This window comes from Pelophylax lessonae, assembly GCF_965119305.1.
Source record: "Pelophylax lessonae genome assembly, chromosome: 11".
Classification (NCBI taxonomy): Eukaryota; Metazoa; Chordata; class Amphibia; order Anura; family Ranidae; genus Pelophylax; species Pelophylax lessonae.
This window is the reverse complement of record NC_138778.1, coordinates 74,649,870-74,677,733: the sequence shown is the minus strand read 5'-3', so window position 1 is coordinate 74,677,733 and position 27,864 is coordinate 74,649,870. Positions and strand designations below refer to the sequence as shown.

The following is a 27,864-nucleotide window of genomic DNA, read 5'->3' as shown; positions in this document are numbered from 1 at the left end:
TCTTCTGGCTCTGCAGGGGTTCACAGAACCCCTTCCATTCTGTGAAAATAATACAAGGAATTTTGTGAATAGACTAGGGTGGAGGAAAGGGGGAAACAAATGGTGCAAGCTCTTCACTTTTGCAGCCTCTATTGTTAAACCATGCAGCACTTGAAAATGCCTGCTGTGAGTATATCAGACGTCATGTAAGGGGGGTTTCTACAGTAACCAGCAGCAGGCAGGCAAAGAATACTAGACTTCCTGTCCTGTAGACACACTAGGTTGAGAAGAGACCTCTCCAAATAGGAATAGCTTTGTTTACTGTAGCATGCAAATTTGCGCTTTAGTTCCATTCAATCTTAATTGCGACTTGATGCTCCTTACCAGCTCACCTAGCATTGCAGTGCACTACAATGCACAGTAGCGCGCATAGTGCATCTACCTTTTTTGATGTCTTTGAATGAATGGGCTCCCTAAAAGGATAAACGTACTTTATGGCAAACCATGGTTACCTTTTTTTCCCCCTTTACTTAGATCTAGCAAAACTCATGTCCTCTCTCTCCTGGCTACGACTGCACATTGCAGCTCTATAGCTCCATCAACATCTGTGGGGCCGAATTCTGAGGTTGGAGATGAAGAGAGATAGTGGTAGAAGTCTATGGGGGCTGTAATGCACAGTAGGAGCCAGGATGTTCATTTATGTTAAGGCAAAAGTGGCAAAAAGTAGAAGTGTGCTTACCCTTTACTGCACCACACCATAAGCTGGCCATACACTAGTAGAACTTCATTCACAATTTTTTTGGTTTAATAATTTTTTATTGTTAGTGGGATCGAATTGACATTCCTTTTTGAATGCAGTGACAAGAAAATTCGAAATTGCAGGATGGAAAAATCTTTCTTTACTGAACAAGTTTCTAACAGTGAATGTTGTTTTTGTTCGAGTCTATTCATTCCAAAGTTGAATGTTAAAAGAAACAAAATTTTGAAGAACTTTCAAATAACAACATTAGTCCAATCATGGAATGTACCAAAAAAATGTTGTGCGAATGCTTGTACGAACGTATGTTTGAAAATCCACTCCGGGCAGATTTATTTTTAGACAATGCTTAATGATTTTTTTTGTTGTTTAGCTGTTAGGGGAGCCGCCAATCATTTATCTTTTTGCGGCAAAGGCACCTTCATGTTAAAACATACCAGTTTGGCAGTAAAACAAATGTATCAAATATACAGTACACTGTCATACCCCCCGATTACCTCTAGGTTCGTGTCTTCTGTGGTTTTGGTTGGGTGTGAAGGTACAGTCTGCATGGCCAAATATTGACACTGACTTGTGGAGAATGCTCTATTTTGAATGACAGAACTAGTTCAGGCACTTTCTAGGGGTTCCTTGGTTCATTGAACAGACTAATTCAGGTGACTAATACAGGGAGACATGAATGAGAACAAAGGAGACCCAAATTCCACATTACAGTGATATTTAAAATGCTGGGAGGTGCAGAGTGGTGTGGCAACAGTAAACACTCAGAGTCCAGAGAACAACTGCATGTATTAATGTAGAATCCAGTAATTCACAACAAACCCGGTGGGAAGGCGCCCCACTGGGAACACTCATGGTATATACCAGCAGTGTGTAGCAAAGCAGGTCTTAGATGTGCTGACAACACCTGTCTTGGGGGGCAAAAACGGCCTGGCCAGTCTGTACCCAAATAGGAAGGTTTCCAGGAAGAATGGCATGCCACTATCCTTTCCCCAAAAGAAAAATGCGATGCTTGGCACCTTGCTCCTGCGCTCAGAACCTGGTTCTCGATCACCCTCTATCATGGGACTTTTCACTTGGCATCCCCAAATGGCTAGACCTTGCTGCCCCCTACCGGGGTGGTCGACTAGAAACTGTAAACATAAACAAAAAAAAAAGGGCGCACCAGCCTAGCGCATTATCCTCAGTAGGCTTTTATTAATAAATAATTAAAAAGTGTCTACTCACAAACAAATGATGTAAACCAGCATATTAACTCCGACAGACAGCGTCCATAGTGTTGGAGATCACTGTCTAAGTCCAGAAGATCGGCTGACGCATTTAGAGGCGGTGCCTCTTCCTCAGGCTCTGAGGAAGAGGCAACCCCAAGCCACTCTCTGGAATACCGCTAGGAAGGTTAAAGTGGTACTAAAGTCAAATCTTTTTTGCCATCTGTGTGCCATTGAGGAGATTCCCCTTTACTTTCAGTCCCATAGCTAAAACAGGAAATTAGGGAATCCAGTGAGTGATCTAGTGTTCCCATTGGAATATTTCTCTATTCCTGTTCTATTGACAGCCCAAAATGTGGTATTTTCTTTCACTTTCACCCTTAGTGATAACAGAACAAATAAAAAAGGTGAATCCTCCTAATGGCCCGCACACGTGATCTGAAAATCGGACGAAACATACCGCTTTCGGAGCACTGGTATGATAATCTGATTATTAGTACACAGCTTTCGAAAGCTGGTCACGGCATTTAATCCGATATTATCTGATCGGCATGAAAAATTTTACCATACGATACCAGATCATACTCTTTTCATTTAAAGCGGTTGTAAACTCAATTAAAAAAAAATAAAAAAATAAAAACCTGCAAGACAAAGGCATAATGAGCTAGTATGCATCGCATACTAGCCCATTATGTGTAACTTACCTTAAAACGAAGCCCCGACACGGACCCCCGGACATCGCTGCGGGCGCTGCCATGGTCCCTCGTCGTCTCTTCCGGGTTCGGCGGCTCCGGCGCGCTGATTGGCCGGAAGAGACGGCTCCGGCGCGATGATTGGCCGGAGCCGCGATGACGTCACTCCCGCGCATGCGCGCGGGAGTGATTTTTCCGGCAAACTCCGGCAAACTAATTGAAGGTCCCCCCCGGACCTTCAGAGCGCATGCGCCGCTCGCGCGAGCGGCTGCATGCACTGTAAATATCTCCTAAACCATGCCGGTTTAGGAGATATTATTTGTACCTACAGGTAAGCCTTATTATAGGCTTACCTGTAGGTCAAAGTGTCAAAAAGCGGGATACTACCGCTTTAATCAGTACAGTTATCGTTCGAAAATATAATGCAAATACATTACACTTCTGATTTTTTTTTCTGTCGTACGAGACGTTTGGTAACTTTAGTAAACTCTTCATTTTCGATATGCGGCTAGCATTAAAAAAAAAAAAAAAAAAACGGACGATCTGTCGTTCAATTTTTGGATTGTGTATACAGGCCATAAGAGGGGCACAGACAGCAATAAAAACATGACAGGCATTCTAATCTCTTCCCACAGACATCCACAATCTAAGACTAACCTATCTAACCCTGTAAAGAAGAAATCAGTATACAGTACATACCTTTTTTGAAGCCATTTTGATCCGGTCTCCAGCGGCGGAAGCTCTGCAGAGGACACAGCTGACAACAGCTGGGAAATGAATGGGGAGTGACGCCACCCATATGGCACTTTTCCACCGGGAGTACCGGCTCGGCTTCACTCGGTACTGCTTGGCCCAGCTCGGCTCAGTTTGCTTTTCCATTACGTGGTATGAGTCGGCACGTTTCAGCACTGTATAGGCTCTACTCGGCTCGGTTTGCTTTTCCACTAAAGTAGTAAGTGGGTGGGATTACAACCATTCTCTGACCAATCAGTGGCTAGCAGTGACAAACAATCAAGGCTGCATGCAAAGGATTGTGGGATATGGTATAGGTACGGCCTGCTTGGAACCCCAACCGGGGTGGTACTGTTTAAGCGAGCCGTACCGAGCCGTACCATGTAGTGGAAAAGCGCCGCTGTACCAAACCATACCGAACCGTTCTAACACGTACCATGCGGTACCATGCAGTGGAAAAGCACCAAACCGAGCCAAACCAAGCCGTACCATGCAGTGGAAAAGCGCCTATAGACTTACTATGGGGCTTCTGTTGTCGGCTGCCTCCTTTGCACCCTCCTCCACATCAAAGCAGCCGCTGACTGCTCAGCATAGGATAGGGTTGGATCAGTATGTATATTGATTTCTTATTTCCAGGGTTAGATAGGTTAGTCTTAGATTGTGAATGTCTGTAGATGTAGCGATTTTAGTGTTAGGGTGGACTTATCCTTCAATGCAATATTGTGAATGGTCTCTAATTGCATGTAAAAAGCATACCTTTCAACAAGTTCACCTTCTTTGCCACCTATAAAAAAAAAGAAGGGTCAAAACTGGTGTTAAGCTATCAGGAGCAATACATAGAGTAGAACAACTGGCTGCATTCCAAGCTGTCAATGTGTTCCAAGAACACCATTAATACGGAACTTTAACAATGGAGATTAGAAAGACACAATGATAGATCTGGGGTGGATTTGACTTGCAGATCAGTCACATACCTCTAAAACCACCCTTTAGACACATTCCCATTGTTGTAATTAGTGAAGAAGAGAAAAGACTATGATTAGAAAGGTGGAGACTCTGGGAACAGTATGCTTTGTAATATCCAAGGATATTTTAAACCATTGGGAGGAGTGTAGGGCTAATAAAAAAGGAACTTATGCAATAAAGGTGAATTAGGTTAAAACAGTATTAAACCCAAAAACAAACATTTAATACATTGCAGCTTACAAATCCTTAAATATTGTGGGTGCATTAGTGCTCTGTTTATTCTAGTGTTTTTTCACTTGGTGATCCCGCCACTAACACACTTCCTGTCTTAGGGCATCCCCATTCTGGATGGAGGAGCAAGGGAGACACCTTTGGACAGCAGAATCATCAGTCAGGGGAGAGAGTAGTGTTAGATGGACTATAAGATTTAGATGGACTATAAAATTTAGATGGACTATAAGATTTACATGGACTATAAAATTTACATGGACTATAAAATTTAGATGGACTATAAGATTTAGATGGACTATAAGATTTAGATGGACTATAAGATTTAGATGGACTATAAGATTTACATGGACTATAAGGTTTAGATGGACTATACGATTTAGATGGACTTGACTTACAAAATTTAAAGCTGAACTCCAGCTAACATTTTATAAGCAGTTACATTAGCAGTTTTTTTTTATTTTGGGATAAAGGTAAATAAATAAAAACTGTAAGCACCCCTGTGTTCAGTGGTTTAAACCTTCCAACTGGTGGCTGACTGGCAGGATGGCCACATGAAAATAAAAGAAAAAAACCTTTAAAAAAAAAAAAAAATGAATGCAGCCACAACCAATCAAAGGATTGGTAAATTACAATAAATATACATAGGCGTGCGCAGGGGGTGTGCTGGGTATGCCTGGGCACACCCTAATTACTACATGTGGATTACCCCTACTGCCCAGGCTTCCCCCCATGTTGCATCTTTACCCCCAGCAGTAATGCTGGCTTCCCTACCCTCCTCTCCTCTCCCCATGGCTGCTGTGGGGAAAGTTTCAGAATAGAGAGCAGGGGAAGGGGCTAGTAAATATGTAATTCACCTGCCCCCTCCATTTCTACATGAACACAGTGAACACACTCACTCACTGTGTCCATTTTTAACTGAATCATAGTTAACTGTGTTTACTATGCTTTATTTTGTGAATGAACAGGAAGCCGCTCAGCACAGAGCACTTTCCATTCATTCACTGTCAAGTGCAGCTGAGGCTGCAGAGAAAGGCATGTGTGTTTGCGCTTTGGGGTGCACACCAATGATTTTTGGACACTGTTACCTTCTGATGTTCCTTGATGGACATTAAAGTAATATTAAACCCTCAGTATATTAACCACATCCCGCCCGCCCTATAGCAATATGACGGCGGGATTGTGGTTGTATTATCCTGACCGGACGTCATATGACAGCGGCAGGATAATACAGCTCTGCGCGCCCCCGGGGCCTGACGTAGGCTCTTTACCATGTGATCAGCCGTGTCCAATCACGGCTGGTCACATAGTAAACAGGAAGAGCCGTTGATCGGCTTTCCTTAGTTCGTGCCTGACAGGCATGAGTAAAGGTAGCGCCGATCGGCGGCTCCCCTGACAGGGGGGGGGGGGTCTTTACTGGTAATCAGATCATTGATTACCAGTGCAGACCCTCGGGGGAGGGTGCCACTAGAACCACCAGGGATGCCCACCCATGACCATAGGGATGCCCACTATGGCCACCAGGGATGGCAATCAGGGCTCAGGGAGCCCCCCATTGCCCTCCCCATCAGTGCTGCCCACCAGTGCCCTCCCTATCAGTGCTGCCCACCAGTGCCCATCATTGCCATCTATCAGTGTCGCCCACCAGTGCCCATTATTGCCCACCAGTGCCGCCTGTCAGTGCCCATCAGTGCCGCCCATCAGTGCCGATAAGTGCCGACTATCAGTGCCCATCAGTGCCCACCAGTGCCACCTATCAGTGCCCATCAGTGCCACCTATCAGTGCCCATCAGTGCCGCCTATCAGTGCCCATCAATGCCGCCTATCAGTGCCCACCAGTGCCGCCTATCAGTGCCCACCAATGCTGCATATCAGTGCTACCTATCAGTGCCACATATCAGTGCCTATCAGTGCCACCTATAAGTGCCACCCCATCAGTGCCACCCCATCAGTGCCTCCTCATCAGTGCCTGTCAGTGCAGTCTCATCAGTGCTCATCAGTGCAGGAAAAAACTTATTTATTTACAAAATTGTATAACAAACAAAAAAACTTTTTTTTTTCAAACTTTTCGATTTTTTTTATTTGTTTAGCAAAAAGGAAAAAACCCAGAGGTGATCAAATACCACCAAAAGAAAGCTCTATTTGTGGGGGGGGAATTGTCATTCAAAATGCAACAGCGCTAAAAGGGGAAAATTGGCCTGGGCAGGAAGGGGGTGAAAGTTCCCGGTATTGAAGTGGTTAATCAATATAGCAGCTGATTTCATCACTTACTGATTATGCAGCTTCTTTATCTTTTAATCCTTGCCTATGTTCCAGTTTAAGCTGGTACCGTGACCACTGCCCCCAGGTTTCTGGTTTCAGGATGACTAATCCTATTTGAATGCAGGGACTAGAGTTGAATCTCCCTACACTGTGTGCATCAATAAACACACACAGCCCTGTAGCCTAGGATACCAAGGCACTCCCCTGCTCCCCCCCCCTCCTCCCCCTCTCTCCTCCAATTAGAGACTGTATGTCTACTGTTAACTCTTTTCTGTGAAGATTGGAGGTTTAGAGAAGCAGAACTGAGAGAGCAGGAGGCAGAAGCATTAAAAGTTGTAAATAGCAAGTACTGGGGTGCGCATTTTAACAGTTTACTGGGGAATATTTATTTTTATTGTGCTAAGCTAAATCTACTGAGGGTTTAATTCTATTTTAACCTTCTTAGCGGTATTCCCGAGCGTGGCTCGGGGTTAAATTTCAGAGCCAAAAGCGGTAACCCCGAGCCACACTCGGGGTACCGCCAGAAGCATAGTTGGATCCTAAAAGTGGGGTTACTTACCTTGTCAACGGGATCCAGCGATGTGTCCTGATGGTGTCTAGCGGCGGATCTTCCTCCCGATCCTCTCTGTGCCCCGGCTTCCGTCTTCTGCGACGTGACGTTTGCAGGGGGGTGGAACCGGCGGCAAATTCAAATGTAAAACACACCAAACACACTGATACAATTCAAAATAAAAAAAAAATCACATTAGTTTGCCCCCCCCCCCCCCCAGTGCCTTGTCCTGCAGTTTTACTGTACTTTTTATGTATATATATATATACATATATATATATATATATATATATACGTATATATTTATATAAATATGTATACATACATACATACATACTTTAACTTATTTATAGTTTTTTATTATATTATAATTTATGATTTTGTGTTTCAAAATTTATTATACCCGAGATGTTATAAAGAAGAACGCACAGTAAAAAAAAAATCATATGTAAATAGTTGGTTTGGGCTGCTCATTCTTAAGAGTTATATGCAAAATAATTGTACCGCTTTCAGCACCTAAAATCCAAAAGAATCATACCGCCAGGGAGGTTAAGATTATCTATGCAGGTAAAGGATTCCCAAAAATATGATTTTAATTGGCGTTCCTAAATGATCTTAAAATCTAAAGTATGTGAGTCAAACAGCCATAAATGGTTAAGTATAGAATGTGTATATTCGGCACGCGCAGCTAAAACACCTGGCTGAACAGAGATGATGTCCTGACATGCTGGATGTGAACATGTGGCCAAATTTCCCAAAGATTCTTCTTCCTTCTTATGCTTCTGTTTTCCAAGGCACAGACATAAGAATGAATAAATCCTCTGCAAAGAAACAAATTCAACAAACATTTAGAAGAATAACGGAGAAAGATTTCACTGTGACTTTGTTATATTATAATATGTTACAATTTCTACTGTAATGGCATTGCCAATCCTACAACTTTCCACCAGTATTTATGGTCCTGCAAGGGCTACAGGTAGTATGTGCAGGGCTTTTTTTCTCAGAAAAAAGGTGCAGGAACTCAACCATGGTAAAACTGCGGCGGGCAGTCCTTAAGGGCCGGTTCACATTTGTGCGTTTGCAGAGATCGCATGTAATTCGGAGCCCACTGCTCCTAAATTACATGCGATCTCATGTGCGGTGCGAATTTCAGCCATACACTTTGTATGGCTGAATTAGCACCGCATGTGCAATAAACTCGCACATGAGGCTTTTTTTTAGCCGCAGCAGAATCGGATCGCATGGTGGTTCACACTAGTGCGATCTGATTCTGTGCGAACTTGCAGATCGCACTGCTATATGCGATCTGATCTTGGGGTGTCGTTAACTTTTAATTGACACCCCTGCATATCGCATATGGCAGTGTGAACTGCCAGAGGTGAGGATGCGATGCGGGATCACGCTGCATATTCGCAGCATTCCCGCCTTGCACAAATGTGAACCGGGACTGAGTGATTGTAAAGCTTCATTGTTTTTTTTTTCTCTTTTATTAAAATACCAAACATTTAATACGTGCCTGCTCTGTGTAATGGTTTTGCACAGAGCAGCACCGATCCTTGTCTTGTCGGGTCCCTTGCTGGCGATTCTGGCTCCTCCCCCCCAGCCGAGTGCCCCCATAGCGAGCCGCTTTTTGGTTTGGCGCTCTCCTTTCTGCATCCCCATTGAGGGAAGCCTTGTGGTGTGAAACTCACCTTGCCTGCCACATTCACCTGTCCTATGCTCCAGCATTAGGTTTTCTCCCCTGTGCAAGGCTGCTGATATGCAGTAGACATGTGCAGTTAAGGCCCGTACACACGTACCGATCGTCGGCATACAAACGTCGGCGGACGAAAGATCTGCCGATTGTACGCGTGTTAGTATGGTGCCTCCGACAGCTGTCTGCGCACAATCCGCGGACAAAAGTCTTTCTTGCAAACATGAAAATTTTTGTCTGCGGACACCAGAACGGACGATTGTTCGCCTGTCAGTACAGAATTCGGCCGACAGACCGCAGATTTGCAAGACTGGGCATGCTCAGAAAATAAAAAACACAGGGAAAGTTAACCATTACATGACATCACTTCTGCAGTCAGCTGAAGTCTGCAGACAAAATTCTTGTGCTGTCCTTGTGCTGTCTTTGCACTTTTCAACAGACACCGACATCCCGGGGAGAAAAGACGAACATTTGTATGACGACGATCTGCGTGTGTGTACGGGGCTTAAGTTTCGTTTAGAATAATTTAGAGTATAAGATATTGGTGTTAAGCACCAACAGTACCCGCGCAGTGGAAAGTTAATAATGAGTGGGTAAAAAAGATAAAATAATTTTATAGTTGTGTATGGAAATTGATTCCTAATTAGGAGCCACAACGTAAACGTGATAAACGTATGAATAGAATAAAATTATATAGTGATATATAAAGGCCGCACTCAACCAATCAAATACACTTAGACCGCATTCACACTGCAGCGGCACGACTTCTGCACGACTTCGGGGGCGACTTCACAAGTACCATGCACCGGTGCGACTTTCATGGACTTCATATAATGAATGTCTATGTAAGTCGCTCCGAGGTCGCCCCGAAGTAGTACAGGACCCTTTTTCTAAGTCGGAGCGACTTGTGTCGCTCCTATTAGAACGGGTCCTGTAGCAGTCAATGGACCGCGAGAGATTGCGACTTGTCAGGCTGACAAGTCGCCTGACAACTCGCGCTAGTGTGAATGGAGCCTTAGTGTTATGTGCAAAATGTGAATAGTATCAAATGCATAAGCATAAATGCATAATTTTGCACATAACACTAAGTGTATTTGATTGGTTGAGCGTGGCCTTTATATATCACTATATAATTTTATACCCGTTCCGAAAAATTATTTGGACAGATTTTTCGTTATTACAAGATTCAGATATTTTGGAATTCCCGAATTAAGTACAAATTAATTTTACCAAATTCTCTGAATAATGAGACAAAATTCATCCGAATTTACGAAATTCAAATTGAAATTTGACTCAAATTTTACATCGAATTCCATTCGAATTCGAACTGTAAACATATTGTTTGTGTTTTTAGTGTAATATTTCAAATTAATGCCGTTTTTTTTAAGCCAACAGTGATTTAAAGAGTCATTGCAATCATTTGATAAAGATTTTTCTATTGCTCATTCACTTTGCAAGTGTAAAATTGATCAAAGGAAATCAGTAAAATATAAATATTTAAAAGCATTCGTACTTGACATTATTTTTTCCAAGCTGTCTAAAACTTCTGTGCAGTTTTATACATAGTAAAATGTTGAAAGTAAGAAATTACTTTTATTAATTAGAACACTTCGCATCTTTTGAATAAACGTATTATTAATACAAACAAAATCAATGTGTATAAATAACGGATGTTTGGTTACTTGGCTGCCGCATTCAAATAAAAATGTTTTTTCGATTAGTCCGATTCGAAGGTTTCAAATCGAGAAAAATAAAAACGGTAAATTCAAAGAAAATTTAAAAAATACATAGAACTAATTCCAAATACGAATACTGAATAGGAATCTTGAATACAAATTGAACGAATAAACCAAATTTACCAAAACTGAATAACTAAATTAACAAATTGAAATTAAACGGATGACATTTTTTTGTCATGCACATGTCTAATGTGCAGACAATCAGTAGCCACCAGCATTGTGGTCAAACTATGGCCAGGCTCTGTTATAAAGGTCTGATGCATTTGTTGCTTGGTGTTCAGAGTTAGTAGCCAGACCCTCTGCATTCCTAAGTGATGTCAAGTGTTTCCCAGTGCTTCACAGTATTGTCCTTGTGACCTTCAATGTTCCCACTGTCCATCTAGCCGGTAATTAGCTCCTGGTCTCAGGTGTCTCAGCGTTTCCCAATGCAGTCAGTGATTCCAGCCTTGTGATCCCAGCCTCGTGATACCTGTGTATTCCAGCCTGTTACCCTGAGTCTGCTCCTGTGATCCTTGAGTTCTTCAGTCTGTATGCTGCTCCATTGACCCTGTGTACTTCTGCCAGCATCCAGTCTTCCTTCACCACTGAGTCTCCCTCTGCACTGCAGTGTGTTACCTTCTTCTCTTCACCACAGAGTCTCCCTCTGCACTGCAGTGTGTTACCTTCTTCTGTTCACCACAGAGTCTCCCTCTGCACTGCAGTGTGTTACCTTCTTCTCTTCACCACAGAGTCTCCCTCTGCACTGCAGTGTGTTACCTTCTTCTCTTCACCACTGTGTCTCCCTCTGCACTGCAGTGTGTTACCTTCTTCTCTTCACCACTGTGTCTCCCTCTGCACTGCCGTGTGTTACCTTCTTCTCTTCACCACTGTGTCTCCCTCTGCACTGCAGTGTGTTACCTTCTTCTCTTTACCACGGTGTCTCCCTCTGCACTGCCGTGTGTTACCTTCTTCTCTTCACCACTGAGTCTCCCTCTGCACTGCTGTGTGTTACCTTCTTCTCTTCACCACTGAGTCTCCCTCTGCACTGCAGTGTGTTACCTTCTTCTCTTCACCACTGTGTCTCCCTCTGCACTGCAGTGTGTTACCTTCTTCTCTTCACCACGAGTCTCCCTGTGAGTTCTAGCCAGCTTCTTGTTATTAGGACCTCAGCTTGGGAGAGTCAGAGGGCCACTACCTGCAGCATAACATCTCCACTTCTAGGCATTCTGGTAAAAACCTAAGGCTCCATTCACACCATACAGGGGAGACGGAGTGCATGACCATTTCCGCATGTTGCGTGTAGGGCAGCCTATTCATTTTAAGGCCCAAAAAAAGTCTCTGACCCTTTTTCAAAATCGAACCACACCACACTCACGGGTTAGCAGATCGGTGAGGTGCCATTACCAATTATTGAGTGAGTCTGCTAACAGGCGGCACATTTTTGTGGGCGTTCCTGATGTGAAGCAGATGTGAATGTAGTCTTAGATTCTGCATCTCTGCCCTTCTTGGCTTCCACCATCACTAATTGAACAGGCCTCTGTGGCTTTTGCCACTGTCTGCCCAGCTTCTACGACCAAGTCTGGTCTGCCTATCTGCCTCCTCCCTATGCGTGCTATTGAGCTTGTTTAAAGTTTTCTTTCACCTGACCTCACATTCAAATTTAAAAGTTCCTAATGCCTCTTCAGGGCCTCATTCACAAAGGCTCATTAGAGGCATAAAGCGGGAAATTGTGGCTTTTTTCTGTGCTTGGGAAGGCCGCGTGCTGCGTACAGCCTCCCATATACAGTATGTACATGGGTAAACACGTGTTGACATAACCTGCGTATAATGTATGTACAGTATGTATTCCATGAACTCAGAAAATCATTGACAGGGATGTGACCAGCAACAGATACCGAGAGATACAGAGAACTAGTTTACTTTATCTGATGTTGCTATTTTAGTGTAAATAGGTGTAAATTGGTGAGATTGTTGTATTTGCTTTTTCCAGGATGTCAAAAAACAATAAAACATTTGGTAGTCATGTACACTGGGGTCAAACAAAATATTAACTGAAAGAAAAAAGAACGAAAACGTTGCCAGCCCATTTCTGAAAATCAGAGGAGTAACTACAACCTTCAGGGCCGGTGCAACAAACCATGAAAGGCCCCCACGACCCCTGGCTGGGGCCCTTCCCTTCAAGCCTGGGGCTCTTCCCACTGATTCTGGGGCCCTTTACTCTTGTTGCGGGGCCCTTTCACAAGTTCTGCAGTGGGCCCCGTTACTGCCATCTTGGGGGCTCCCCATCTTGGGGGCTCCCCACAGGCTTGGTCGCAAGTGTGACCTTTGCGATTCTGGAAGTTCACCCACTGGTGTCAGTAGTTTTTATTTTTTGGTATTTTAATTGTATTCATTTTTATCATTTTATTTTATTTTTTTACAATGTCACTGACTATGACTCTGTCCATTCAGAAAAGGAAGGAGGTGGAAAATTACATATTTACCGACCCCTTCCTGGTTCTCTATTTTGACACATCCCCTGCAGCAGCCAGCAGGAGAGGGGAGGGAGCACATTGTGGGGGGGGGGGGGGGAGCATAGTGTGGGGGGGGGGCACAGTGTGGGGGGGAGCAGCACAGTGGGGGGGGGGGGAACCAGGGGAGCACACAGGGGCCCAGAGACAGCAGAACACAAGTGAACTGGATAGGAGGAGTGGCGGGGGGCAGCATACAGAGCAGGGGTAGAAAACTTATGGCTCGCGAGCCAGATGTGGCTGCATCTGGTTCGCAGACAAATCTTTAATAAAGGGGGGCGTGTCCAGACGTGAGCCGCGCTGGACGTGTAGTCCCAGAGCTCTGCCGTGTCTACCACTCAATCCAGTGCCATCCGAGTAGCTGTGCCCGGTGCCAAGGAGATTTCTGCACTCATCAACGGTACACTTTGTAGGCTACCCACCGCTACCTTCAGTTCGTCTCTGGGTGACCGGATTGCCGCGATACGGACCCCGCGGCCTACTCGTAGTACCGCCGCCGGCGCGTGTGCTGTGCATCTGAGGGCCTTGGCAATCACTGCCTGGTAAGGAGACCTGCCATCCGCTCCCTGTCCCCCGACAGGCACAATCTCATTCTCCTCTGACACTCGGGGACCCGCGGGAGCTGCCTCTCACATCCACTTCTGAGGCCTTCAGCGGCCGGCCGCCATTTTCTCAGGGCCTATAATCACCTCCATCACTCGCAGGGCTGCAGGCGCTTCACCACTCCGGCCTCATTGCATACCTGCCTGCCCTGCTCTCTTCCCGACCGGACTCCAGGCACTTTCACACGGCTCCATCTACTCACTGTATAGCTGCGGCCCATGAATATGAATATTAAATAAACGTTCCCAACCCCTGAAATATAGTGTATGGCTCTCACGGAATTACATTTGAAAATATGTGGTGTTCATGGCTCTCTCAGCCAAAAAGGTTCCCGACCCCTGATACAGAGGAACCAATCTCCTCCATTTTCTTCCTGCAGCTACAGGAGGAAAAAGGAGGACAGTGATTTCTCTACATGCTGCCCCTCCTATCCAGGTGTACAGGGGAGCCGCAGAGGCCCCCTGGAGCATGGGGCCTGGTTGCAATTGCAACCCCTGCAGCCCCTGTTGTTACGCCCCTGCAGAAAATGCTACTTGCTTGGCTGTCTCTGGCCTCAGTACACTCAGGGTCAGTGCATATCAATGGAGATTTCAGAGATGGCTGCATTTTTATTTATTAAGTGGGGGACCGGAGACTGAGGAAATGCTTTCTCTTGCCTGCAGCAAACTGATGACATCATCTTAGCCTAGGTAGAGTCACTCAATTAAAGATTAAAGTATAACTAAAGGTAAAACTTTTCTTTAGTTTTGTATAGAATGAAGGGGGATTTGAAGATCTGTCAGGTTTTTATTGCTGTGTGTCCACATTAAGGAGTTTTTCCCTCTCTATTTGTCCTGTTTACTGTTATCCGAGAAAATGGAAGAACATTATGGGTTTGGCTTGCCCCCAGAACAGAAACAGAGGAGAAATCAATGGGGACACTAGTTCTGGGGACTACCAAGGACTCTCTCACTTTGTATGGATTTCCCCCCACTTCCTGTTTTTGAATGGGACAGGAAGTGAAGAGAAATCTCCCCAATGGGACACAGATGGCAGAAAAAAAAAAAAAAAAAAAAACAGGAGTTGTAACCATTCATTACTTTATCCAGAATTTAAAAAATTTTACACATTTAGTTCCACTATTTTTATAAAACAATAGATAGGGGATTAAAAAAAATATATATAACACTGTCTTATACAGGCTCTTTATATTGTTACGTCAGGAATTTTTTCATGCAGACTGAAAGGTTCACTTTAGGTGAAACATTGTTCATAGCAAGATTGGACAGACCATGGACGCATTTTTTATTTCTTCCAAAAAATTTAGAAATATGCCAAAAAAAAAGAAACGAATAAAGAAACGTCCTTTATTCAAAAGTATAAGTGGCTATGTGCTTGTGTTATACACAGGAGACCAGCATCCAGCCATTTATGCGACTTAAGTACACATCTCTTTGAACTTATTAATCAAAGATATGGATCTTTTTGCACTTAACCACCACTAATTACATCCTTTAAGCAGGTTCTTTAGCTTTGATGGTTCAATTTCAAAGAAAAATGTTACAACTTATTCTAAATAAACTAAACTGATTTTTCAATCTCTAAAAAACAATTACAGTGTGAAACTTCCAGGAAACAAAAGAAAATTAAAATAGCAAATTTTAAATCTTTTCTGTATTCTCCTTGCTATCTCTAGGGCAACTGCTAATGAACTGGCCTTGCTAATCTCCCGCATGCAGAAAAATGCTGACCAGGTGGAAAAGAACATCTTGGAGACTCACCAGAAACTGAAGCAGGTGAGGATGTGGACATTATATTCTCCAGTCACTGTTATGGTTAAACATGTTACTTAAAGCAGTTTTAAACTTTATTTTTTTTAACTAAATTAATAAACATGTTAGACTTACCTGGTCTGTGCAAGGTTATTGCACAGAGCAGCCCTGAACCTGCTCTTCTTGGGGGTTCCTGCTGGAACTCTTCACTTTTCCTCTTCTTCCTGTGCCCCTATAGGAAGCCACTTACTAAGGGGCTGCACGTGCAGGCTCACTCCCGAGCTCTCTCTCCTATAGAGACACACAACGTGGCTCGGCCCCATCCCCCTGCTCCCTCCTCAATGGATTTGATTGAATGCAAAAGGAGTCATTGGCTCTCGCTGCTATCAAGAGATGGGACACCAGGGAAAAAGAAGTTTTTCTGCAGACGGGCACATTGCTGGATTGATACAGGACTCAGGAATGTATTTGGGGGGGGGGGTGTGGGTCTTGGGGACAGCTACTAAAAGGTTTTTTACCTTAACCACTTAAGCCCCGGAAGATTTTACCCCCATTCCGACCAGGGTTTTTTTTTGCGATTCGGCACTGCGTGATTTTAACGGACAATTGCACGGTCGTGCGACGCTATACCTAAATGAATTTGACTTCCTTTTTTCCCCACAAACAGAGCTTTCTTTTGGTGGTATTTGATCACATGTGCGATTTTTACTTTTTGCGCTATAAACAAAAAAAGAGCGACAATTTTGCAAAAATAACAATATCTTTCACATTTTTTTATATGAAAATTTAACATTTTAGGCCAATTTGTTTTATGCTACATATGTTTGGTAAAAAAAAAAATCGCAAAAAGCGTATTTTGATTGGTTTGCGCAAAAGTTATTGTGTTTACTAACTAAGGGAAAGATTTCTGTCATTTTTGGTGGGTTTTTTTAACGCGTAATGGCGGTGATCTGCGATTTTTTTTTGCGGTACTGCGACATTGCGGTGGACAGATCGGACCCTTGACTGACATTTTTGACACTTTTGGGGTTACCAGTGACATTACTACAGTAATCAGTGCTATATATATGCACTGTTACTGCAAAATGACACTGGCAGGGAAGGGGTTAACTTTATTGGGGAAGGAGGGGTTAAGTGTGTCCCTAGGGGCGTGCTTCTTACTGTGATTGGACATGGCTACTGGTGTAGGAACAGTGATCAACGGTCCTACATAGTAGAACCGTATGATCACCATTCCTACACAGGGGAGAATGACAGGTGGCTTGTTTACATCAGCCGCCTGCCTTTCTCCCTTCACGGCGGACGATCGCGAGTGACCGGCGGACATCGGGTCCGCCGGTCACACGCACGGACTTCCCCGGGAATGAGCCGGGGGGGGTTGCGCGCCTCCGTGGGCGCGCGCTCGCCCGCTATTGGCTCAGGAGCAAGTGACAGGCTAGTGTCGTACCGGTACATCACTTTGCCTGGACGGGGCTGACCGCCGCAGTATATGTACTTGTGGCGGTCGGCAACCAGTTAATGCATTGAATGCATTGCAGGGGTATCAAACCCAATTTAATTGCGGGCTGCATCAGCATTATCATTGCCTTCAAAAGGCCGAACAAGATGTCAAGAGCACCCCAACCCCCCTTACATCTGATGTCAAGAGTCGCTCCCATTATCAGAAGTCGAGCCCCCCACCCTCCCATACATTACAGTGCACCCCCGAATCTTGGGCTGTTAATAGGAAGAAGCTGAGGATGGAGCTGGGAAGCAGAAAATGCAGGGTCTGGAGGAGAACCAGAGGAGGGCTGAAGTCAGCTGCTAGAGTCTGCTGAATGCTGAGACCAGGGGAGGCGGAGATGAGGGGGTGCCGCAGCTGCAGGAAAGGGGAAAGGGCCACATGACATGGCCTGTTGGGCCAGATTCGGCCCGCGGGCCTTGTGTTTGACACATGTGCATTAAGGTAAAAAAAAAAACTTTTGACTTGGAGCCACTTTAAAGGAGATCTATGGTCGCAGCAAACACTTTTATTCTATAATGTTAGCATTGTAATATCAATACAAACAAATGTTATATTTCACAATCCAATATAAGCTTACTCAAAAATCTCCTTTCATGTTGTGAGTATAGCCTGTCTGCTGCTTATCACTTTCCACAACTTCTTGGATTCCCTGCATGCTTTTCAGCTACCCTCTGCTGTATTCTTTCAATTTCTAAGGACTACATATCCCATGGTACCTGGATGCTAAAAAGGAATGATTTCTATACAGACTCCGCCTCCTGAAACTCCTCCTCTCAGCACCTCTTTAGTTCAGAAGGCAGGCTGTGTGAAATGTGAGACACAGCAGTGCCTGTTCACAGGACATAGTGAATACATGTCACAGAATTCAAGTAAATGTGTAGGAATCTTAACAAAGAATTTTATAAGCTTCAAGATAGTTAAAAAGGATAGGAGAAGGCTAGAAATAATGGAAATATAATTTCATATTTTCACCATAGATACAAAGAATTGAAAATACACTGCTCAAAAAAATTAAAGGAACACTTTGAAAATACATCAGATCTCAATGGGGGAAAAATATCATGCTGGATATCTATACTGATATGGACTGGGTAATATGTTAGAATCGAAAGGATGCCACATCGTTTGATGGAAATGAAAATTATCAACCTACAGAGGGCTGAACTCAAAGATACCCCAAAAATTTAAGTTAAAAAATGATGCAGCAGGCTAATCCATTTTGCTGAAATTTAGTTGTAGCAACCCAAAGTGGTACTCAGTAGTTTGTATGGCCCCCCACATGCTTGTATGCATACCTGACAACGTCAGGGCATGCTCCTAATGAGGCGACAAATGGGGTCCTGGGGTATTTCCTCCCAGATCTGTACCAGAACATCACTGAGCTCCTGAACAGACTTAGGTGCAACCTGGCGGCGTCGGATAGATCTAAATATAATGTCCCAGAGTAGTTCTACTGGATTTTGGTCATGGGGACGATTCAATGGCATCAATTCCTTCATCCTCCAGGAACTGCCTGCATACTCTCGCCACATGTGGCAGGGCATTTTTGTGTACCTAGAACCCACTACACCAGCTTAGGGTCTGACAATGGGTCCAAGAATTTCATCCCAATACTTAATGGCAATCAGCGTGCCATTGTCTAGACTGTAGAGGTCTTTGTGTCCCTCCATGGATATGCCTCCTCAGACCATCACTGACCCCCCACCAAAACAGGTCATGCTGAATGATGTTACATGCAGCCTAACGTTCTCCACAGCTTCTCCAGACCATTTCACCTCTGTCAAATGTGCTTAGGGTGAACCTGCTCTCATCTGTGAAAAGCAAAGGGCGATAGCAATCTGGTGGACATGTTTAGGTTTGGACTCCTCCTTGTATCTCCCCCATATATAGGGTGAGATCATCGGAGCCATAGCCTGTAACCACAGATCCAAACTACAAGGCCATGTGAAGGTGTAATTTCTGACCACTAGAAGGGTCTGTGGTGCATTGGACCAGGGGTATCATGGGGATTTAGGTCCACCATTCCTACACACGGTGAGCAGATAAGGTTGATCTGCATGAGCTTGGGCAGATGTAGTGCTGGAAACAAACCCTGGAGAGCCCTGTAGTTCCATAGTCCCCCCCTAAGGGAGAAAAAACTATGTGGGAAGGCTAGGGACCCACCTACACATCATAGTCGCAGCACTGAGAATTCTCATAAGAGTATCTGACAGCGAGTTAAAAAAAAAGACCAATTTTAAGGCCATTAAGTTATCGCTCTTACTGTGAGGCTGGGTTCACACTTGATTCGCATGGGGCTCACAGCAGGGGTCAGGTGCTTCCCTGTTCTCCATTTCAGGGACAAATTAGACCCGCATTTTTGCCTAAATTTGGACCTGAAATTGAGCCAAAGACGCACAGGACCCCTGTGCAATCTGCTCCGCAGCTGCCCCAGAAATGTGTGAACCGGCTCCACTGAGAGCCGGTCACAGTCTCCTGTCATGCGAATTGGATGCATGGAAATCCGCATCCAATTTGCATATGTCTGAACCTAGCCTGAAAGTTTTCCTGCCCTGAATGACCAGATCACTGGTGATCTGGTTGTTAGAAATGATCTGTCAATCTATACAGATCGATTCTATTTGGTCATTTCTGTCTTGTATCACCAATGTAGCATTCCTGGCTGAACCTGTTACATTGCATTAGTTGTAGCACTTTAGCCGTATCATCCAGCAATATAAACCACTTGAGTACCAGCCTTTAATACCCATCATTACCAGGCCAGTTTTAGTTTTCTGTGCTGTGATAGTTTCACTGACAATTTCTCCATCATGCATCACTGTACTCAAATTCATCTTACATCATTTTTTAGGCAAATTATTTTTTTTAGGGTCCATTTAGATGTAGACATGTGCATAGAGGTGCGTTATCCTTCACCAACATGCATTTCCCTTTGTGTGTTGACAGTCATTATTGACAATGTTTTCTAACGCATTTTGAATATAAGATATGGAGTGAACAGAGTTTAGGACCATTGACCAAGGCTTGTTAATACCTGGTGCCAATGCATAAAAATACATCAAAGAACACCTTTTATGCACTTTGGTGCATTGTTGTTGACTTCTATGGGTGTTCCAATGCACTAAAACATTGGCATTTCCATTATTTTCTAAACATGCCGGAAACAGGCACTATTTTTGATATGCGGAACCAGGGCACGTGTTTTATCACATTGGAAATTATACATCAAATGTGACAGTGTAAATGGGCCCTAAAACCACCAAACCTGGCAGCTCTTTTTTTTTCCTTTTCTTTGCCTTCGATGTACTGTAGAACTTTTATCTCATTTTCTATTTGTGTGACAAATTCCATCCGTGAAAATTTTATATCCCAATCAGCTGTTTATAAACCTTTTAATAGTTTTTATGTGGGACTGTCCCTTAGTATTTGAGTAATGCTTATAATGCGTTATGTGTAGAAGCACAGAGATTATTTTATCCGGAGGCCATACCGTATAAGCTTTTCCTTCATACAACGTGACAGTAAAAATATGTCACTGTTAAGTCTGTGTTTCTTAAGAATTCAGAATGGTTAGATGCTTCTTCATGCAGCTGCTACTGTATATAATGTACCATCCTTCATAGCCAAGATGAGTGTAGGCAGATTAATACCTTGCTGCAAAAACATTAAAGTACTGTACATGATAGTCTTTATATTGCCAATAACAGCTCCTTTTCAGGACAAGCTTTCAAGAGATACAGTACACTATCTTCCTTCCGTTAAAAGCACAACTAATTTATGGAGGCTTAGAATGAATGTCTAGTTTTAAATTTTGTTTTGGGTTAACCTTTAAGGGTTTGGCTCATGGGTGTCCGCAGGTAGGGGCAAGGGGGGGCAAATGCCCCCCCCCCCCCCCGGAAGATCAACTTCCATTTTCAAGTGGTTGTTAAGCCACTTTATACCATCCTGTCTGGTCTGTTTAATAATCCTGTGTGTCTGTGTATGTGTTTTAAAAAAATTAGCCATTTTTACCAGTTTTCAGAGGGCCGAGCACCGCTCATGTGACCCGTCGGCTCTCTCCTCTCCCCGTTTTACAGCTGACTGCAGTGGGCAGGGCCGAGGATTTCTGACTGATGTCAGTTGGGAGGGGGAGAGAAGGAGAGGCGGCGGGTCACGTGATCGACGAGTGGCGCTCTGAAAACTTGTAAAGAATGGCTTATTTTTTATAAAACACAGACACAGGGGCACACAGGATGATTTAACAGACTGTAGACAGGATATGAAACCTTAAATGAAACTACAGCAGCAGGAGGAGAGGGGGGGTGGGGGTACTGCCACAGAAGCAGGGAGAGAGGGAGGGTGGCAGAGAACAGAGGAGTATTAGGAGATTTAAGGAGTATGGCGCCTCCCCTGATGGAATATCAATGTATTGTGTAGAGCTGCCTTCAATTTAAGTAGTGATACTTAAATGAGAAGTGAGATAAATAATGAGGCGCTGCTACTGATTAACAAATACAAGTAAATTATTATTTATAATCAATTATATATTCATTTTTGAAATTTATTTACATCACTTCTGAGTGAAAAGTCACATCCACCCCAACACGGTAGTTCGAGCCACTTATTAATAAGATTACATGAAGTATACTGTATATCCTCTACAGTTATACGTACTTGTATGTGTTAATTAATAAGTAGCAGCGCCTCATTATTTATCTCAGAGGACAGAGGAGAACAGGAGAGCTGCGGATGACGGAGGCACGTAAACTGACCACAGTGTCAGGGCTCAGCAGCCATGGTATACCGTGGTCAGTTTACAGAGGGGAGGACATAGCCAGGCAGGATCAGCCAGGTATTTTAGGTGGTAGAAGGGGACAAATTACACAGCACAAGCACTGTGCTGTATAACATGCTTTAAGGGAACAGGATCAATTTTTTAGGTTAACAAATGCTTTAAAAATAAATGCTTCTGTTTGCGCTTTAAAATAAATACTCAAAATAAGTATAATGACTAAGCTCCTCCCCTTCATGACATTGTCAAAAAAGGGCAGAGCATGGTGACCTTAAAATGATCCCCCCCTGAAAAAAGTTCTGCGGACGCCCATGGTTCGGCTTACTGCAAATGATCTGTATCTGTTCCAGTGGAGTGATGCACAGCATTATGTCATTCATTTAGGCCAGGTTCACATTACTGCAAATTGGATGCAGGCTTTCCCACATCCAATTCGCATGACAGGAGAGTGAGACCGACTCTCAATGAAGCCGGTTCACACATCTCTGTAGCGGCTGCAGAGCATATTGTACAGAGGTCCTGTGCGTCCTTGGCTCGGTTTCAGGGTCTGATTTCAAGCAAAAATTCGGGCCTGATTAGTCCCTAAAATGAAGAACAGGGACACACCCCCTGCTGTGAGCCGCATCCGTAATAAGTTTGAACCCAGCCTTATTCTAAATAACACACCTGCAATGTAACACACTTCAATACATGGTAATGAACTACACACCTACATTGCAAGACATGAAAACACATGGTATAGAACTACACACCTGTATTGCAGCACAACATAATACATGGTAATGAGCTACACACCTACATTGCAGCACATCACAATGCATAGTAAGGAACTAAACACCCGTATTGTAGCACAACACAATAAAAGGTAATGAACTATACACCTGTATCAGGTAGAGAGAAAAGATGAGAAGTATCCCAATGAAAGTTGGTATAAAGTGACCCCAGACAATATGCAAAATCAAAAGGTAACAAATTTTATTGGACAAAGAACAATGTATCAATTTCACATAGAAATGTATCAACCCGCCCCCCAATCACCACAATAACAACGTCGTTAATAATAAAATAAGCACACATGTGCCCACTCTCCCCACTATATTAGAGCCAGGGGTAAGTAGTCATCTGGATAGATGACTACTTACTACTCGCTCTATCATGATTCCCCTCCTATGGGAGAGTCTGCTGCTCTCTTGTGTATATACACCACACATCACATGATAATGAACTATACACACCTGCATCAGAACGCACAGCAGTGAAGCTGCAGCCTTCAGAAATCATTAGCTGCATTAAAGGATAACGGTGGTGGGGGTTGGCGTGGACTGGAGGAATGAACCCCATACTGAGTTTCCACACTGGCTGAGACTGGAAGTATGCTGCTGTGCCCGGGTTTTAGGAGGACAGAAACCCGGGCACAAGTGTCAAAACCCGGACTGTCCGGGTCATTCTCACATAGGTAGCAACCTTAATTGCAGTGCACCACAATGCATGATAATGAACTAGACACCTGCACTGTGACTGCAACATGCCACAATTCATGGCAATGTAGTCACCTGTATCAGTGCCCACAGCAGTGAGCCGCAGCCGGCAGTATTCACTAGCACTGCATTGAAGGATACAGGGGAAGGGAGCACTCAGCAGTGAAGCGGCAGCCTTCAGAAATCATTAGCGCTGCATTAAAGAATACTGGGGGCGGGGGTTGGTGTGGACTGGCAGTATGAACCCCCTACTGAATTACCACACTGGCTGAGACTGAAGGTATGCTGCTGTCCAGGTCATTTCCCATACAGGTGGTACCCTTGATTGCAGCACACCACAATGCATGATAATGACCTACACACCTGTACTGCAACACCACAATGCATGATAATGAACTACACACCTGTACTGCAACACCACAATGCATGATAATGAACTACACACCTGCATTGCAGAACATCACAACACATGATAATACACTACAAACCTACATTGCAGAGCACCACAGCACATAATTATTGCACAACATACCCACATTGCAGCACACTTCAGCACATATTTCATGCATTACACACCTGTATTGCAGCACACTGCAACACAACACATGGTAATACACTATAAACCTGCTTTGCTTTGTGTTAGGAAGTGTTAACTCACTGCAAGGATGTTAAAGGGTCCTGAATGTTTTAAAAACCTTGGGGTAGAATTTGGCCTTGCATTTTGTTAAAGTAACTATGATCAAAATGTAAAATCATATATTCATTTCCACATTGTATTTCAATTATTTCTAGCCTATTCCTATAATTTGAATGATCTTGAAGTTTGTACATATACTTTGTGAAGATCCCCATACATATACTTCCTTGAATATTGTAACACATATTCATTGTGCCTTGTGAGTAGGCACTGCGTGTTACGCGTTTCACAGAGCCTGCCTTCTACACCAGTGGTTCCCAACTCCGGTCCTCGGGACCCACCAACAGGCCAGGTTTGCAAGATAACTAAATTACATCACAGGTGATCTAATTTGCTGCTCAGTGATTGCAGTATTCTAGTCTGCATCCCCCAAGGTAATACTTAAAATCTGGCCTGTTAGTGGGTCCCGAGGACCGGAATTGAGAACCACTGTTCTACACTACAGAAGAGCTGAGAGAAGGAATTTCAGGGGGTGGAGTCAGTACAGGAATTACTGCTTACAGGCAATAAGGTACCATGGGATATGTAGTTCTTAGACAAGGAAAGTAAACAGCAGAGAAGCTGCAAAACATTCAGGGAATTCAGAAAGTTATGGAAAGAGATGACCAGCAGACAGGCAGAACTTTTCAAGTAAGCTTATATTAGATTATAATGAATATTTATTACTTGTATTGTTATTACAATACTGATGTTATAACATGAAAGTGTATGCTGTGACCATAGATTTCCTTTAGCCCACTGTAAATGAATACTACTTTAGACCTGATTAAGAAAAGCATCTTTCAAAAGTGTGGCCTGAAAATTGATAGCATTAGTAAAAAAAAAAAGTATCATATACAGATTTTTGCCACAAGTGCTACAGCTTAAATAAGCTTCCTAATACATGTAAGTACAAGATTTGACTCAGCCTTGTCGGGAAATATGCAGCATAGCTCGCAGCTACCCACCTCCCCCCATTGCTGTCTGTCCCTCTCTGTATCTTTCTTTCTCATTGTCTATCCATCTACTTTCTATCCTTCCTTCCCTGTTAATACAATCTTCCAAATACCAATGTTTTCTTTTTCTTCATTGGTAGGATGCTGGTAACTATGCATTGAAGAAATCATTTCAGCACCAGCAAGAAAATGCCAAGAGCCTAAAGGAGTCAGAACTTCTGCTGAAGGATCTTTTTCTGGATGTGGACAAAGCCAAGAAATATGGACACCCCCAGGCAGAGGAGATAGATAAAGAGTAAGTGAAAGAGAGATAAAATAAAAATGAACATAAAAAGAGGAACACATACAATATCTCACAAAAGTGAGTATACCCCTCACATTTCTGTAAATATTTTATTATATCTTTTCATTTGACAACACTGAAGAAATAACACTTTGCTACAATGTACAGTTTGTATAACAGTGTAAATTTGCTGTACCCTCAAAATAACTCAACACACAGCTATTAATGTCTAAACCGCTGGCAACAAAAGTGAGTACACCCCTAAATTGAAATGTCCAAATTGGACTCAAAGTGTCAATATTTTGTGTGGCCACCATTATTTTCCAGCACTGCTTTAACCCTCTTGGGCATGGAGTTCACTAGAGCTTCAAAGGTTGCCACTGGAGTCCTCTTCCACTTCTTCATGATGACATCACAGAGCTGGTGGATGTTAGAGACCTTGCGCTCCTACACCTTCCGTTTGAGGATGCCCCACAGATGCTCAAAAAGGTTTAGGTTTGGAGACATACTTGGCCAGTCCATCACCTTTACCCTCAGCTTCTTTAGCAAGGCAGTGATCATCTTGGAGGTGTGTTTGGGGTTGTTATCATGTTGGAATACTGCCTTGCGGCTCAGTCTCTGAAGGGAAGGGATCATGCTGTGCTTCAGTGAGTCACAGTACATGTTGGCATTCATGGTTCCCTCAATGAACTGTAGCTCCCCAGTGTCAGCAGCACTCATGCAGTCCCAGACCATGACACTCCCACCACCATGCTTGACTGTAGGCAAGACACACTTGTCTTTGTATTTCTCACCTGGTTGCTGCCACACACGCTTGACACCATCTTAACCAAATAAGTTTATCTTGGTCTCATCAGACCACAGGACATGGTTCCAGTAATCCATGTCCTTAGTCTGCTTGCCTTCAGCAAACTGTTTGCGGGCTTTCTTGTGCATCATCTTTAGAAGAGGCTTCCGAAAGCCATGCAGACCAATTTGATGCAGTGTGCGTTGTATGGTCTGAGCACTGACAAGCTGACCCCCACCCCTTCAATCTATGCAGCAATTCTGGAAGCACTCATACGTCTATTTCCCAAAGACAGCCTCTGGATATGATGCTGAGTACGTGCACTCAACTTCTTTGGTCGACCATGGTGAGGCCTGTTCTGAGTGGAACCTGTCCTGTTAAATCGCTGTATGGTCTTGGCCACTGTGCTGCAGCTCAGTTTCAGGGTCTTGGCAATCTTCTTATAGCCTAGGCCACCTTTACATAGAGCAACAATTCTTTTTTTCAGATCCTCAGAGAGTTCTTTGCCATGAGGTGCCATGTTGAACTTCCAGTGATCAGTATGTGAGAGTGATAACACCAAATGTACCACACCTGCTCCCCATTCACACCTGAGACCTTGTAACACAAATGAGTCACATGACACCAGGAAGGGAGAATGGCTAATTGGGCCCAATTTTGAATCTTTCACTTAGGGGTGTACTCACTTTTGTTGCCAGCGGTTTAGACATTAATGGCTGTGTGTTGAGTTATTTTGAGGGGACAGCAAATTTACACTGTTATACAGGCTGTGCACTCTTACATATCATTTTAGCAAAGTGTAATTTCTTCAGTGTTGTCACATGAAAAGATAGAATAAAACTTTTGTGAGATACTGTATATTAGCAAGTCAGACAATTATATAATAGTAGAGGTCATCACTACATGTTCATAAGAGGATCTGGCTGCAAATAATTATGGTAATATGGCACCCTTCCTCAGGCTAAGCCTTAGGGCCATCTAACATAAACCAGTAAGTATAAAATTATCTGTAAAGGAGACCATTCTAGTTGCAAATAAAGGGGGCAGGCAGCCCAAAACTTGACAAGTTTTGACACCAAAATCCCCAAACATGTTTTGTCTGGAAATACACTTAACATCAATAATCTGCTTTCAAAAAATAGTTCTTTGTTATCAGTGTTTTCTTTTTTGTTGGAGGTATCTAAAGTATGGTTTTAAATAAACAATTTCTTTTTGCGTCCAGCATTCGTCAGCTGCATGAGCGTCTAAGTGGTGAGTGCGCAGAGTACAGAGAAGTGTATGAGAAATTCAATATTGAAGCCCCTGAACCCAAAGTGAATTGGCCACAGATCCTGGACAACAAGAAGGTACAGTCTGACCAGAATACATCTATGAAATCTTTTGAGGAAAGCTTCTGCAAACTTTTAGTACAAACCCTAAGTGCCGGTTCACATATGTGCGGCTGCGGTGATCGCATGTAATGTCGGAGCGCACTGCTCCTTCATTACATGCGATCGGCTGTGCGGTGCGAGTTTAGCCATACACTTTGTATGGCTAAATTCGCACTGCACCCGCGGCAAAGACGCACAGGACCCTTTTTTGCAGCCGCATCAGGATCGGATCGCACAGTGGTTCACACTTGTGCGATCCGATCCTGTGCGAACTGTAAAGATCGCACTGCGATATGCGATTAAACTGGGTGTGTCATTCATTTGTATGGAATTTGTTAATAACAAGAAAAGCAGTAAAATAGATCCCCCAAGCCAGCAACAATGGATTCC

General features: G+C 43.6%; 1 protein-coding gene across 1 annotated transcript in view; it reads left to right on the top strand.

Moving 5' to 3' along the window:
• The window catches only part of EVPL (envoplakin), a 110,308-nt gene that overhangs the window by 17,033 nt on the left and 65,411 nt on the right, over positions 1–27,864 (top strand). The window contains exons 2-4 of the mRNA XM_082271435.1: positions 15,574–15,673; positions 25,175–25,329; positions 27,327–27,450. Coding sequence (XP_082127561.1) covers positions 15,574–15,673; positions 25,175–25,329; positions 27,327–27,450 — 379 coding nt within the window. The remainder of the gene's footprint in view (positions 1–15,573; positions 15,674–25,174; positions 25,330–27,326; positions 27,451–27,864) is intronic.